The 12979-nt window shown below is 46.1% G+C and overlaps 1 protein-coding gene across 5 annotated transcripts in view; it reads right to left on the bottom strand.

Moving 5' to 3' along the window:
- The window catches only part of CFAP74 (cilia and flagella associated protein 74), a 79017-nt gene that overhangs the window by 12831 nt on the left and 53207 nt on the right, over positions 1-12979 (bottom strand). For all 5 annotated transcript variants that reach the window (XR_011559713.1, XR_011559714.1, XR_011559715.1 and 2 more), the window contains exons 26-32: positions 8877-9153; positions 7566-7700; positions 6467-6606; positions 5215-5349; positions 2911-3020; positions 2133-2188; positions 817-936 (exon numbers count right to left, since the gene is read on the bottom strand). Coding sequence is in view for 2 of the 5 variants with exons in the window: in XM_070759124.1 (XP_070615225.1) it covers positions 817-936; positions 2133-2188; positions 2911-3020; positions 5215-5349; positions 6467-6606; positions 7566-7700; positions 8877-9153 (973 nt within the window). In the remaining 3 variants the exon portion in view is untranslated. The remainder of the gene's footprint in view (positions 1-816; positions 937-2132; positions 2189-2910; positions 3021-5214; positions 5350-6466; positions 6607-7565; positions 7701-8876; positions 9154-12979) is intronic.

Genomic DNA, 12979 nt, shown 5'->3' with positions numbered 1-12979 from the left:
CCCTCTCCGCAGACTCGGGGCGGCTCACAACAAAATAGTGACAGTGTAGCAAATCTAATATTAAAAACATTCTAAAACCAACATTGGAACCATACAACACAATCATACCATGCATAAACTGAATAAGCCTAGGGGATATCTCAGTTCCCCCATGCCTGGCGACATAGGTGGGTCTTTCTTTCTTTCTTTCTTTCTTTCTTTCTTTCTTTCTTTTTTTCTTTCTTTCTTTCTTTCTTTATTTAATTAGATTTGTATGCCCCCCCTCTCCTCAGACTCGGGGGGGGGGGCTCACAACAATAATAAAACAGTGTACAGTTAACAAATCTAATATTTAAAAGAAAATATCTAAAAGCCCATTATTTAAAAAACATACAACACAAGCATATCATACATAAAACTATATACACCTGGGGGAGATGTCTCAATTCCCCCATGCCTGGCGATATAGGTGGGTCTTAAGCCACTTACAAAAGGCAAGGAGGGTGGGGGCGGTTCTAATCTCCGGGGGGAGTTGATTCCAGAGGGCCGGGGCCACCACAGAGAAGGCTCTTCCGCTGGGGCCTGACAGACCACATTGTTTAGTTGACGGGACCCGGAGAAGGCCAACTCTGTGGGACCTTATCGGGCGCTGGGATTCGTGTGGCAGAAGACGGTCCCGAAGGTATTCTGGTCCAATGCCATGTAGGGCTTTATAGGTCATTACCAACACTTTGAATTGCGACCGGAAACTGATCGGCAGCCAGAATTCCCCCCCCCCCAGCCAGAAACCCTCACTATAAAACATTAAAAGTGTGAGAAGGGAATGTAGCAACTGACCGACTTGCTCTCCTCTGGACAGAAGGAAAGGACCAGCTCCCGGGATTCACCTTCTCCGAGCGAACAAATTGGATTGGCTAGCAGAAATGGTCCGAAGGGATCCAGGAGGGAATATCCCAGCTGAAAAATCCAGTTCAAAGAATCCACAGGAGAAAATAAAAACAACTAATTCCTAACTTTGGGCCATGAACAAAAACGAACCTCCGAAAATGTTTTGGTAACGAGAACTGGGATTTTAGGAGCTGAAACCTCTAAATTTGCATCTTTCTTTATTTTTCCCCCTCTTCCCTCCCCAACTTCTTTCCTTGCGTGATGTGATTTTTTAACTGTAATTCCCCCCACCCTCGCCATTACTATTTCTAAATCACAGACAGAAGCTTTCTGGTTTAAAAAAAAAACCACGCTAAAATTATTCTTTTTTTAAAAAAAAGAAAGAAAAAAGCAATTGAGTGGGAAATATGGTGCAGTATCAGGGCATAGTTCCATGACGGGGGAACTATGGCACGTGTGCCAGAGGTGACACACAAAAGAGCCCCCTCTATGGGCACGCACGGCATTGCCATGCCATGTTTCCTGCCCCATGGCAGAGTTTGGATATCGATCGCACCACCCTCCCCCATCCCATTTGCAAAAAACCAGCCAAACCTTTGGTTAATTTTTTGCCCATTTCAGCAAATTGGCTGATCGCACCACTGATAGACACAAGAACAGTTTTTTCCCCAAATGCCATCACTCTGCTAAACAAATAATTCCCTCAACACTGTCAAACTATTTACTAAGTCTGCACTACAATTACTACTAGTTTTTTTCTCATCGTTTCTATCACCCATGTACTCTATTCTATTCCATTCCATTCTGGCTGGCTCCTCCCCATCTCTCCTTATCGCGCCTCGCCCGCGTTGGCTGCTTGCCAGAGTCACGGATACCGCCTTACTATTCTTTGGCTGTTCTCTAGTTCCTCACCCGTGCCCGCTCCTTGCTTGCTTGCCATTACCGCGTGCCCGCACCATGCTACCTGGATCCAGCTGCTCCTGCTCCTCACCCACTTAACTGCCGTTGCCTGCCAAATTTTTGGTTAAGTTGCTGTCTATCTGAGTGACTGTGTGACACATACCACTCCTTGCTTGCTTGCTTGCTGTCGCCACTCACCTGGACCACAAAACACTAGCCCAAGTGCTTCCACTCCTCACCCGCTTGCTTGCCAGCAGTCCCCTGCGCCGACCTGCCTGCCTCTGTGCTGCTCAGCGGCTTTTAACAATGCTGTAGCCCATGCCGCGGCGACAGCAAACTAGTCCCTCATTCAATGAAAAGGATACCACCAGGTGTTCTTTGGATATATTTTGGATCTCCACTTCTTTCTTGATTCTATGCCCTGTGTGAGAAGACAATGGAAAGAATAGAATATAATATTAGAAAGAATAGAATAGAATATTGGAAAGAATAGAATATTGGAAAGAATAGAATAGAATATTGGAAAGAATAGAATAGAAGTAGAATAGAATATTGGAAAGAATAGAATAGAATAGAGAAGACAAGAAAATAAAAAATAATAAGTAAATAAATAAATAGAATAAGAGAGTTGGAATGGACCTTGGAGGTCTTCTAGTCCAACCCCCTGCTTAGGCAGGAAACCCTACACTACTTCAGACAAATGGTTATCTAACATCTTCCTAAAAATCTCTAGTGTTGGAGCATGCACAGCTTCTGGAGGCAAGCTGTTCCATAGATTAATTGTTCTAACTTTCAGGAAAAGCCTCTTTAGTTCTAAGTTGCTTCTCTCCTTCATTAGTTTCCACCCATTGTTTCTAGTCCCGCCTTCAGGTGCTTTGGAGAATAGTCTTTGGGGCAACCCCTGAGACATTGGAAGACTGCTATCTTGTCCCCACTGGTCCTTCTTTTCATCAGACTAGACATACCCAGTTCCAAGCAATCTTTCTTTATATGTTTTAGTCTCCGGTCCCCTAATCAACTTGGTTGCTCTTCAGATGCTTGTAAGTCCACCGAGAAAACTTGTGCATCTACGCCAGAAAGCACCAAGGTTTATGAATCAAATTCTGCCAAGGGGGAATAGAATAGAGAAAGAGGATTTCGTACCGACAGCGACGTCCCCAAAGTTGAAAAAAGTTCTCCCGTTGTTTGAAGTGACCACCACGAGAGGGGCGACAGACGGACAATGCAGTTCCAAGTACAAAGTGTTATAAGGGCTGTAGAGAGAGAAAAAATACACGGCCATTCAAATGCCTCTTCTTTCCAAACACAGAAAGCAGTAACGGCTTTCTGAGATCCTGAGATCGGCAAAAAAAGAGCTTGTAAAAAGCTAAGTTTCAAAGAAGACTCTGATCTCAGAGAATTTTTTTTTATAATTTTAACACCATTCAATTAGTCGAGTATCCATTTAAAAATTTAAATTTTACAGCCAGGTTTTTTTTTTAAATCTTCTTTCCTGTTTTATTAGTTATAACAACTATCATGGCCAAATCGTACAGATGATTAGTATGCATGTTGTGATTGGTTAATTTATGGGATTTTAAATATTTATTTATTTATTTACTTATTTGATTTGATTTGATTTAATTTGATTTGTATGCTGCCCTTCTCCGAGGACTAATTACGGTTTTATAATTTTTTACATTTTAAATTTGACTTATTTTTTATCCTTTTGTATTTATATTGTTGTTGTAAGCCGTCCTGAGTCCTTCGGGATTGGAGGGCCTAGAAGTCAAATAAAATAAATAAATAAATAAAAAATTAAATAAGTAAATAAGTAAATAAGTAAGTAAATAAGTAAATAAGTATGTAAATAAGTATGTAAGTAAGTAAGTAAGTAAGTAAGTAAGTAAGTAAGTAAGTAAGTAAGTAAGTAAATAAGTAAGTAAATAAGTAAATAAGTAAATAAATTATTGTGCACCGCCTGAAAAGGGCAATCCCAAAATATCAGATATACAGTGATACCTTGTCTTACAAACTTAATTGGTTCCGGGACGAAGTTCTTAAGGTGAAAAGTTTGTAAGATGAAACATTGTTTCCCACAGGAATCAATGGAAAAGCGATTAATGCGTGCAAGCCCAAAATTCACCCCTTTCACCAGCCGAAGCGCCCGTTTTTGCACTGCTGGGATTTCCCAGAGGCTCCCCTCCATGGGAAACCCCACCTCCGGACTTCTGTTGCCAGCGAAGTGCTCGTTTTTGCGATGCTGAGATTCCCCTGCTGGGATTCCCCTGCAGCATCACAAGAACATGGAAGTCCCGAGATGGTGTTTCCCATGGAGGGGAGCCTCAGGGGAATCCCAGCAGCGCAAAAACGGGTGCTTTGCTGGCAACAGAAGTCCGGAGGCGGGGCATCCCAGTGGCGGCGGTGGGTTTGTAAGGTGAAAATAGTTTGTAAGAAGAGGCAAAAAAATCTTAAACCCCGGGTTTGTATCTCGAAAAGTTTGTATGACGAGGCATTTGTAAGACGAGGTATCACTGTATAAGATAAATATAAATACCAGTAAATCTTTTAGCCAACCAGAAAAAGCATTAAAGATCTTGTTTGAGGAATGAAACCCAGGTGAAATGGAAATTCATTCATACCAAAACTGGCCCATGCCACTTAAACTTGGTCTAAAATCAGAGTTAAAAAAAACCCCGGGCCTTTCGTTAACATGCGGATGCAGATCGAAGGGTGTCCTTTGCAATCAAAAAGATGCAAATTTGATTAGCCAAAGCGGCAGACATTGGCAAACTCAACCGGGGCGGATTACCATTACCACCATTACCGCCATTACCGCTGCATTGCGTGTGTGAGATTTTGGTGGGTTTTTTGCTTCCGCGCATGCACAGAAGCAAACAATCACCCAAAATATGCGTACGCGTGCATCCCCTTGCAAGATTTTGCTTCCCTGCATGCGCGTGAAACAAAAATACAAAAAAACCCCAATGAAGAAAAAAGATGGCGGCGCCCATAGGACTGGTAACGGTAGCAATCGTGTGCAAATTGTGCAATCTGGCGGCCGCTACCGGTGTGCCATTCCCCTACCGTACCAGTAGCAACCTACGACTGGTTCCTGAGCCGCGCGGGCGTGTGTGTGTTGCACACCGCATGGCTGTGCCACACAGGGCGTGCTTTGCACATGCGCACACATGCCCAGTGCTAAAAACCAACTTCTGCTTGTGCGCAGAAGCAAAAAACAGCTTCTACGCATACACAGAAGCGCAAAAAGATGGCACCACTGAAGAGAGCCAGTTCGGGGGCATGGCCAGCTGGTTTGGCGAGCGGGGAGAAATTTCCATTACCGATTCAACAGAACCGGTCCGAAGCGGCAGGAACCCACCTCTGGATTCAACCTCTCCCACAGTAACACAACAATAAAAGCAGCCCTCGGCCGCGACGGGTCTCCGGTTTCCGCATCTGGCGTACCTGAAATTCATGTTTTCGACCCCTCTCTTCTCGTCGATGTCTCCACTCGCGACGAGGCAAGGTATGATGTACTTATCAAAGCGGTTAGTGTAGCTACGGACTAACTTGAGATGAGCCGCAATGTATTCTTCGGAGCTAGAGGGGGGAAGAAACCAACCGAGAGTTGGGCAAAGTAGGCCGATTTAATTTAAATTTAAGTAAGTAATTTAAGTAATTTAGTTTAATTTAATTTAATTTAATCTAACTTCTATGCCACCCTAACCCATGGGACCAGTAATGGGTTCCAGGTTACGCTATCCACTGCGCCGTCCCAGTAGGGAAATCCAGGATGCGCACGCAGCTCTGTCCCCCCGACGTGCCCCCCCATGCACCCCTGTGCGAGATTTGGCTTCTGCCCATGCTTAGCAAGTGAAATATTGCGGGTGAGCGAGATTTCAGCGGTTTTCTCCAATTCTTCTGCACATGTGCAGAAGCAAAAATATCGGCGAAACTTGCAAAAACCTTGCTCTCGCGCACGTTCTTATTCAAGATTTAATGTAATTTAATGTAATTTAATTTAATTTAATTGACTTCTATGCTGCCCAATCCCATGGAACCAGTAATGGGTTCCAAGTTACGCTATCCATTGCGCTGTCAGCTGTGTCCCTCCGATGTGCCCCCCATGTGAGATTTGGCTTCTGCCCATGCGCAGCAAACGAAATATTGCATGAGGAGTCTCGGGTGAGCGAGATTTCGGCAGTTTTCTCCAATTCTTCTGAACATGCATGGAAGCAAAAATATCGGCGAAACCTGCCGAAATCTCACTCTCGCGCATGTTCTTATTCAAGATTTAATTTAATTTAATGTGCCCCCTTGCGAGATTTGGCTTCTACACATGCACAGAAAGTGAAATATTGCATGAGGACTGTTGTGTGTCCCCGATGCATGCTTGCGCATCTCCATGTGAAATTGAGCTTTTGCACATGCACAGCAAGCAAAATCTTGAGGGAGGACTCGTGCTTGAGCGAGATTTCGGCGGTTTCCTCCGTTGTTTTGCTTCTGCGCATGCGTGGAAGCAAAAATGTCGCCCAAAATTGCTGAAATCTCTCTTGCGTGCGCGTCCTTATGCAATATTTTGCTTGCTGCACATGTGCAGAAGCCAAATCTTGCGCCAACGGCTGCACGCATGCACGCATGCCGGGTGGGTGCATGGCAGCGATGGCCAGGAAGTAGAAATATTTATATATATATATATATTTGGCATCCTCCTCACTCCCTGGAGATGTCTTCTGGGTTAGGCGCTTCGAAGGGCTTGATGGGGCTCTTGTCCTTGGAAGGTTCAGAAAAGCAGGAGAAGCTGGCCGTCTTTTTCCCATCTTTCCGTCCCAACATGGCCGCCTCCTCCTTCTTCCTCTGCCACCAAAAAAAGGGGGGGGGAGAACGGATGGGAAAGTCAAACCGCTTTTCTGGCGCCAATGGCAGCAAAAAAACCATGGAAGTGGGCGACTGGGGCCACTGGGGTTTTTCCAGGGTGGATTAAGAAAAGTTGCCATTCCCTCCATCCCCTTCCTTCCTCCCTCCCCCTCTCTTTCTTCCCTCTCTCCTTCCTTGCCTTCCCCTTCCCTCTTTCCCTCCTTTCCTTTCCTTTTCCTCCTTCCCCTCTACTTCTATCCCTTTCCTTCCATTCTCTCTTCCTTCCCTCCTTTGCTTTCTTTTTCTTTTCCTTTCCTTTCCTTTTTTCTTTCTTTTTCCTTTCCTTCCTTTCCTTTCCTTTCTTCTTTCCTTTTTTCCCTTTTTCATTTCCTTTCCTTTCTTTTTCCTTTCCTAATTTTCCTTTCCTTTTCCTTTCTTCCTTTCCTTTTCCTTTCCTTTTTTCCTTTCCTTTCCTTTCCATTCTTTTCTTTTCCTTTCTTCCGTTCCTTTCCTTTTCCCTTTTCCTTTTTCCTTTCCTCTCCTCTTTTCTTCTCTTTTCCTTTCCTTTCTTTTCCTTTTTTCCTTTCCTTCCTTCTCTTCCCTTCTTTTTCCTTTCCTTTCCTTTCTTGTTTCCCCTTGCTTCCCTTCCCTTTACCTTGTAGTCATTCTGCGACTCTTTTAATTATGCCATTTATTACTTTCACTGGATGTTAAATGAAGTATGGCACTACTGTGATGAATTGCTGGTCTTTGCACAAGGTTCCCTTACTCACTGTTCAAGCCCAGCTCACCTCCCCCCCACAGCTAGCTCTCTCTGTGTGTTTGTATGTACACGCATGTGTATGTGTGAATTTGTGTTTGCACTTTTGTCACCTGTTTCTCCAAGTTGTGACCCTGTCCTCCATTCCTTTGCTCAGAGAGAACCAACAGGTTTAGTTCCGTATCCCTCTTCTGTTTACCTGTATTTCCAATTCCCGGGCCCTTTTCTCCATCTGAGCTTTTATTTCGGCATTCTGACAGGTTATGTTGACCGCCTCTTCCCTGATCAGCTGATCGGCCAGCGCTGGATGGAAGGAGACATCGAGGAGGCATTTCTGGACATCAGAAGAGAAAGAAATAAGGAGGGTCGTAGTGGGGGTGGAAATCCTCACTCAGCAGAAATGACCAAGGACATAAACCCAAGTAAACCAGGCAGGAAACGAAATGGCTAAACCCACGAAACCAATGTTCCCTCTAATTTTTTTCCGGGGTGGGCGGAAAAGTATAGTGTCTGAGCGGCAGTCCCCTTGGGACTGGGCGGCATAGAAGTATAAATAAACAAATAAACAAATAAACCACTTCTTTTTTATTAAAAGAAATTAATAATAAAACAAAACCAAAATCTATTACTATTAAAACTAAAACAACCAGCAAAAACATAACTATTAATAAAAACAGGTGAGGGCTGGGGGTTTTTTTCTCTGTCATTATTTAAGTGCTTTTACTATATGCTCTAAATCAAGAGTCACTTCTCTCTCTGTTTCTCTCTCTTTCCTTTCATTCTCTGCCTCAATTTCTCTTGTTCTCTTTCTCTCTCTTGTTTTCTTTCTCTCTCTCCCTCTTGCTTTCTCTCTCTCTCTCTCACACTCTTTCTCTCTTGTTTTCTCTCTCTTCCTCTCTTGCTTTCTCTCTCACTCTTTCTCTCTTGCTTTCTCTCTCTCTCTCTTGTTTTCTCTCTCTCTTGCTTTCTCTCTCCCTCACACACACTTTCTCTCTCTTGTTCTCTCTCTCTTGCTATCTCTCATTCCCTCTCTCTCTCCCCTCTTTCTCTCTCTCTCTCTCTTTCTCACTTTCTCTCTATCTCGCTATGTCTGTTGCTCTTAGAGGGTACATTGCACGAAACTGCAGCTGAACCTCAAAATAAGAGAATAACAAAGTTGGAAGGAACCTTAGAGGTCTTCTAGTCCAACCCCATGCTAAGGCAGGAAGCCATTTCAGACAAAATAATTGTCCAATTTCTTCTTAAAAACTTCCAGTATTGGAGCATTCACAACTTCTGGAGGCAGAGTATAAGACGCACCCAAATCATCAGCCTCTTTTAGGGAGGAAAAAGGTGCGTCTTATACTCTAAAAATACGGTATGCATAAATACCTCCCTACTGAGTTTTCAAAGGGTGCATCCATCGCCAGGAATTAAAACCCCAAGCAAAAAGCCCATGGGGCTGGTAGGGAGGCTGCTGGTGGTGGGTGTTAGTAGTAATATCTTATTTAAATATGCTCAGAGTTTTTACCTTCCCAGGTAAGATAGTGCCCACGCAGGGGATGATGATGATGGGAGAGTCTTCAGGCACAAGGAACTGGAAGGAAGTGGGTCCAACGGGAGCGATTTCCCCCTCGCCGATTCGGGGCATGGTGTGAGTGAAGTGGCTGATTCTCTCGTGGGGGTTGATGATGAAGAGGGTGGCGGCCGAGACGTCGTCCAAAGCCGTGGCCGGAAACTGGACGACGGAGTGGGACAGCACAAGGGGCGGGTGGACGCCAATGGCCTTGCAAGATAATTTGAACTCCCTAAAATGGTAGACAGGACTGAAAATTGGCGAAGTTGGCGTGACAAAGTTGGCAGTTTGTCAGCCACCCACTCTTCTGCAAATAAATTTGATTTGATTTGATTTAATTTGATTTAGTTTGATTTAAGTCCTTAAAGATATATTGCATCTATAAAGGTAAAAAACTACAATTGGTAGTTTACATACATGGCAACCCCAAATACTGGTGAGTACCATGTACTAACAATTAGAATGCGGTACTGCAATAAAATAAAAAGGATGAAGTTACTTAACTAATAACATTTTAAAGACAAATTATGGACCATTTGATTTGTACTAATTGAGATATTGTAATATTGATTGATTTAAGGCAGTTGAAAGCAAAATAAACATGCAAATAAATTAAATAACCGGAATTAATTCTTTCTTTCAATATCACCATCTGTAATAGTTGTAAAAAATGACTAAGTAGATGTTGTGTTTAATGAATGTGAATGTAATTGAATATTCTTTTTTTTTTGTTTTCCATCTGTATATGTACAACTGTTTGTCTTAACTGTTTATATGTTTTGTTTTTAAAGTATATATTTCAATAAAAACTATTTTTTTAAAAAAAGGATGTGGTACTGCAGGCTGATTCTGCTGGCTGCCACCTGCCAGCTGCCAGGAGTTCGAACCACACTGGCTCAAGGTTGACTCAGCCTGCCGTCCTTCCGAGGTCGATAAAATGAGGACCCAGATTGTTAGGGGGCAATTGATTTATTTATTTGATTTTTTTTATGCTGCCCTTCTCCTTAGACTCAGGGCGACTTACAACATGTTAGCAACAGCACTTTTTTAAGCAGAGCCAGCCTATTGCCCTCCACAATCTGGGTCCTCATTTGACCCACCTCGAAAGGATGGAAGGCTGAATCAACCTTGAGGCGGTGGTGAGATTTGAACCACTGACCTGCAGATCTAGCAGTCAGCTTTAGTGGCCTGCAGTACAGCACTCTACCTGCTGTGCCACCTCGGCTCATTAGAGAGTGTCTGTAAACCACTTAGAGAGGGATGTAAAGGATTGTGAAGCAATATATAAGTCTAAGTGTGATTTTTAATCTATTCTGTTCCGTTCCGTTCCATTTACTTATTCATTCATTCATTCATTCGTTCGTTCGTTCGTTCGTTCGTTCGTTCGTTCGTTCGTTCGTTGGTTCTATGGAATTAACTCCCCCGCCTGACGTCCATACTGCTCCCACCCTACTGGCCTTCCGTAAAGCCACGACATCTATCATGGCCAAATTGTATGAATGGTATGCATGTATGTTGACTGGATAGTTTAACTATGGGTTTTAATTAGGGTTTTATAGTTTTAGACTGTATATTTGACTTCTTTTTATTGTATTTGTAATTTTATATTGTTATAAGCTGCCCTGAGTCCTTGGGGATTGGGAGGCATACCCTGTTTCCCCGATAGTAAGACACCCCCGATTGTAAGACGTATCGGGGGTTTCAGGGGGGTCGGCTAATATAAGCCGTACCCCGAAAGTAAGACATATGTCTTACTTTCGGGGAAACACGGGGGTATTGCCGCCTCCCTCTCATCTAGCTGCCTTCCTTTTTTAAGCGGGAAGAAGGGCGCGCTTTCGCTGCCTTCTTCCGGGACCGGGGAGGGGAGCTGTGAGGGAGGCGGCCTGCTGAGGCCCAGCCCGCCGGGGAGTTTGGCTGACGGAGGGACGAAGCCAGACTGCTAAGCTTCGGCTCGTTAGAGGGAGCTGTCGGCCGGAGACGGCGGGGCTTGCTGCAGCGAGCGACCTGCTCCTGCCTTCGCTTTCGCCTCCTCGAGAGCCAGTGAAACTTGCCGGCGGAGCCGAGTTAGCCGCAGGGAGGAAAGAGGCGGCGTCGAGGGGTCACGGTGCAGCCTCTCCGCGGCAGTCGAGGTGTGCGAGTGCCCTGCCTTGGCGGCCGCGGGTTGCCACCATTATGAACCGGCGGGCTCCTCAGAAATGGCCCTGCAAGGGAAGCCGCCCGGCCAGAGGTAGGAAAGTCCCCACCCATCCGGGGCGCTTCCTTCCCATTGGCGCTCTCTTCAGATCCTCCTCCCCTCGCTCTGGGTGAGCAGCGCGGCGTGGCGGCGGTGATGGAGGAGGAGGAAGAGGAGGAGAACGAGGGCGGCTGTCGCCCTTGAGGAGGCTGCCCTGGAGCCCTGAGGTTGAACTTGGAAAAGGGCTCACGAGGCTCCTGTCCCGCGGCTGCCCTTCTAGACTCTGGGGAGATGCCGCCTTCGGGAACGCGACCCTTTCAATTTTTTTCCAATATAAGACATACCCCGAAAGTAAGACATAGTGGGGCTTTTGGGGATAAAAAGAAAGTAACACACTGTCTTACTTTCGGGGAAACACGGGTAGTAGTCGAAATAAACAAAATAAAAATAAATAATATGAATGTCGATTTCGGGATTCCATCAGGCCTGGAATATACAGGATTTGGGCGTCTCTCACTGGCAAACATTCTCATCATTGTTTTGTTTTAAACTTTATTCCCTGAATAAGGCAGCATCTCTTTTGGAAAGAAAAAAAAGCTGGCAGTTATTGGCAGTTGTTTGGGGCGGTTCTCGGTTTGTTTTCTCATGTTTTAACAATGTTTTGTCTTCTTTGTCTGCAGAGTGATTAGTGGCTCGGATGGATGGTTTTAAAAACCAGCCAGGAATTATCTACACACAACACACCCACACAATTCAATACCTACGGGACCGCCTTCTGCCGTATGAGTCCCAGTGACCGGTTAGGTCCCACACAGACTCGGTCTTCTCCAGGTCCTGTCAACTAGACAATGCCGATTGGCGGGGCCTAGGGGAAGAGCCTTCTCTGTGGGGGCCCCGGCTCTCTGGAATCAACTCCCCTCAGAAATCCGCAATGTCCCCACCCTCCTCGCCTCCTGCAAGAGTCTCAAGACTCACTTTTGTCGCCAAGCCTGAGGCCATTAGATTCTTGCCCCCTGGCCGATGAATGGACGGAGAGAATTGATTGAATGGGAATGACCGGGTTTTTTAGGGTTTTTAGTTTTAGATTATATACAGTGATCCCCCGATCATTGCGAGGGTTCCGTTCCAGGACCCCCCGCAACGAGCGGGTTTTCGCGAAGTAGCGCTGCGGAAGTAAAAACACCATCTGAGCATGCGCAGATGGTGTTTTTACTTCCGCAGCGCTAGCAAGGAGCCGAAGATTGGGGGCCGCGCGGCTGTTTTAAAACGTCGCCGCCGGCATGGGGGGCTTGCCAGCACCCCCCGGACCCCCAACCCGGGTTTGGGGGGCTGCTAGGAAGCCCCCCATGCCGGCGGCGACGTTTTAAAACAGCCGCGCGGCCCCCAATCTTCGGCTCCTCGCTAGCGGGCAGGCAGGCGGCGGACAAGCCGTTCGCTGGCGCCGCTCGCTCGCGCTTCCCAGCTGAGTCCTGAAGCGAATTCGCTTCAGGACTCAGCTGGGAAGCGGCGAGAATGAACGGCGTGGGCCGGCGATGCGCGAGCGGGCGGCGGACAAGCCGTTCGCTCGCGCTCGCTCTCGCCGCTTCCCAGCTGAGTCCTGAAGCGAATTCGCTTCAGGACTCAGCTGTGAAGCGGCGAGAATGAACGGCGTGGGCGGGCGATGCGCGAGCGGGCGGCGGACAAGCCGTTCGCTCGCACTCGCTCTCGCCGCTTCCCAGCTGAGTCCTGAAGCGAATTCGCTTCAGGACTCAGCTGGGAAGCGGCGAGAATGAACGGCGTGGGCGGGCGATGCGCGAGCAGGCGGCGGACAAGCCGTTCGCTCTCGCTCGCTCTCGCCGCTTCCCAGCTGAGTCCTGAAGCGAATTCGCTTCAGGACTCAGCTGGG

This window comes from Erythrolamprus reginae, chromosome 8 (genome assembly GCF_031021105.1).
Source record: "Erythrolamprus reginae isolate rEryReg1 chromosome 8, rEryReg1.hap1, whole genome shotgun sequence".
NCBI classification, from domain to species: domain Eukaryota; kingdom Metazoa; phylum Chordata; class Lepidosauria; order Squamata; family Dipsadidae; genus Erythrolamprus; species Erythrolamprus reginae.
This window is presented reverse-complemented; position numbering and strand designations above follow the sequence as displayed.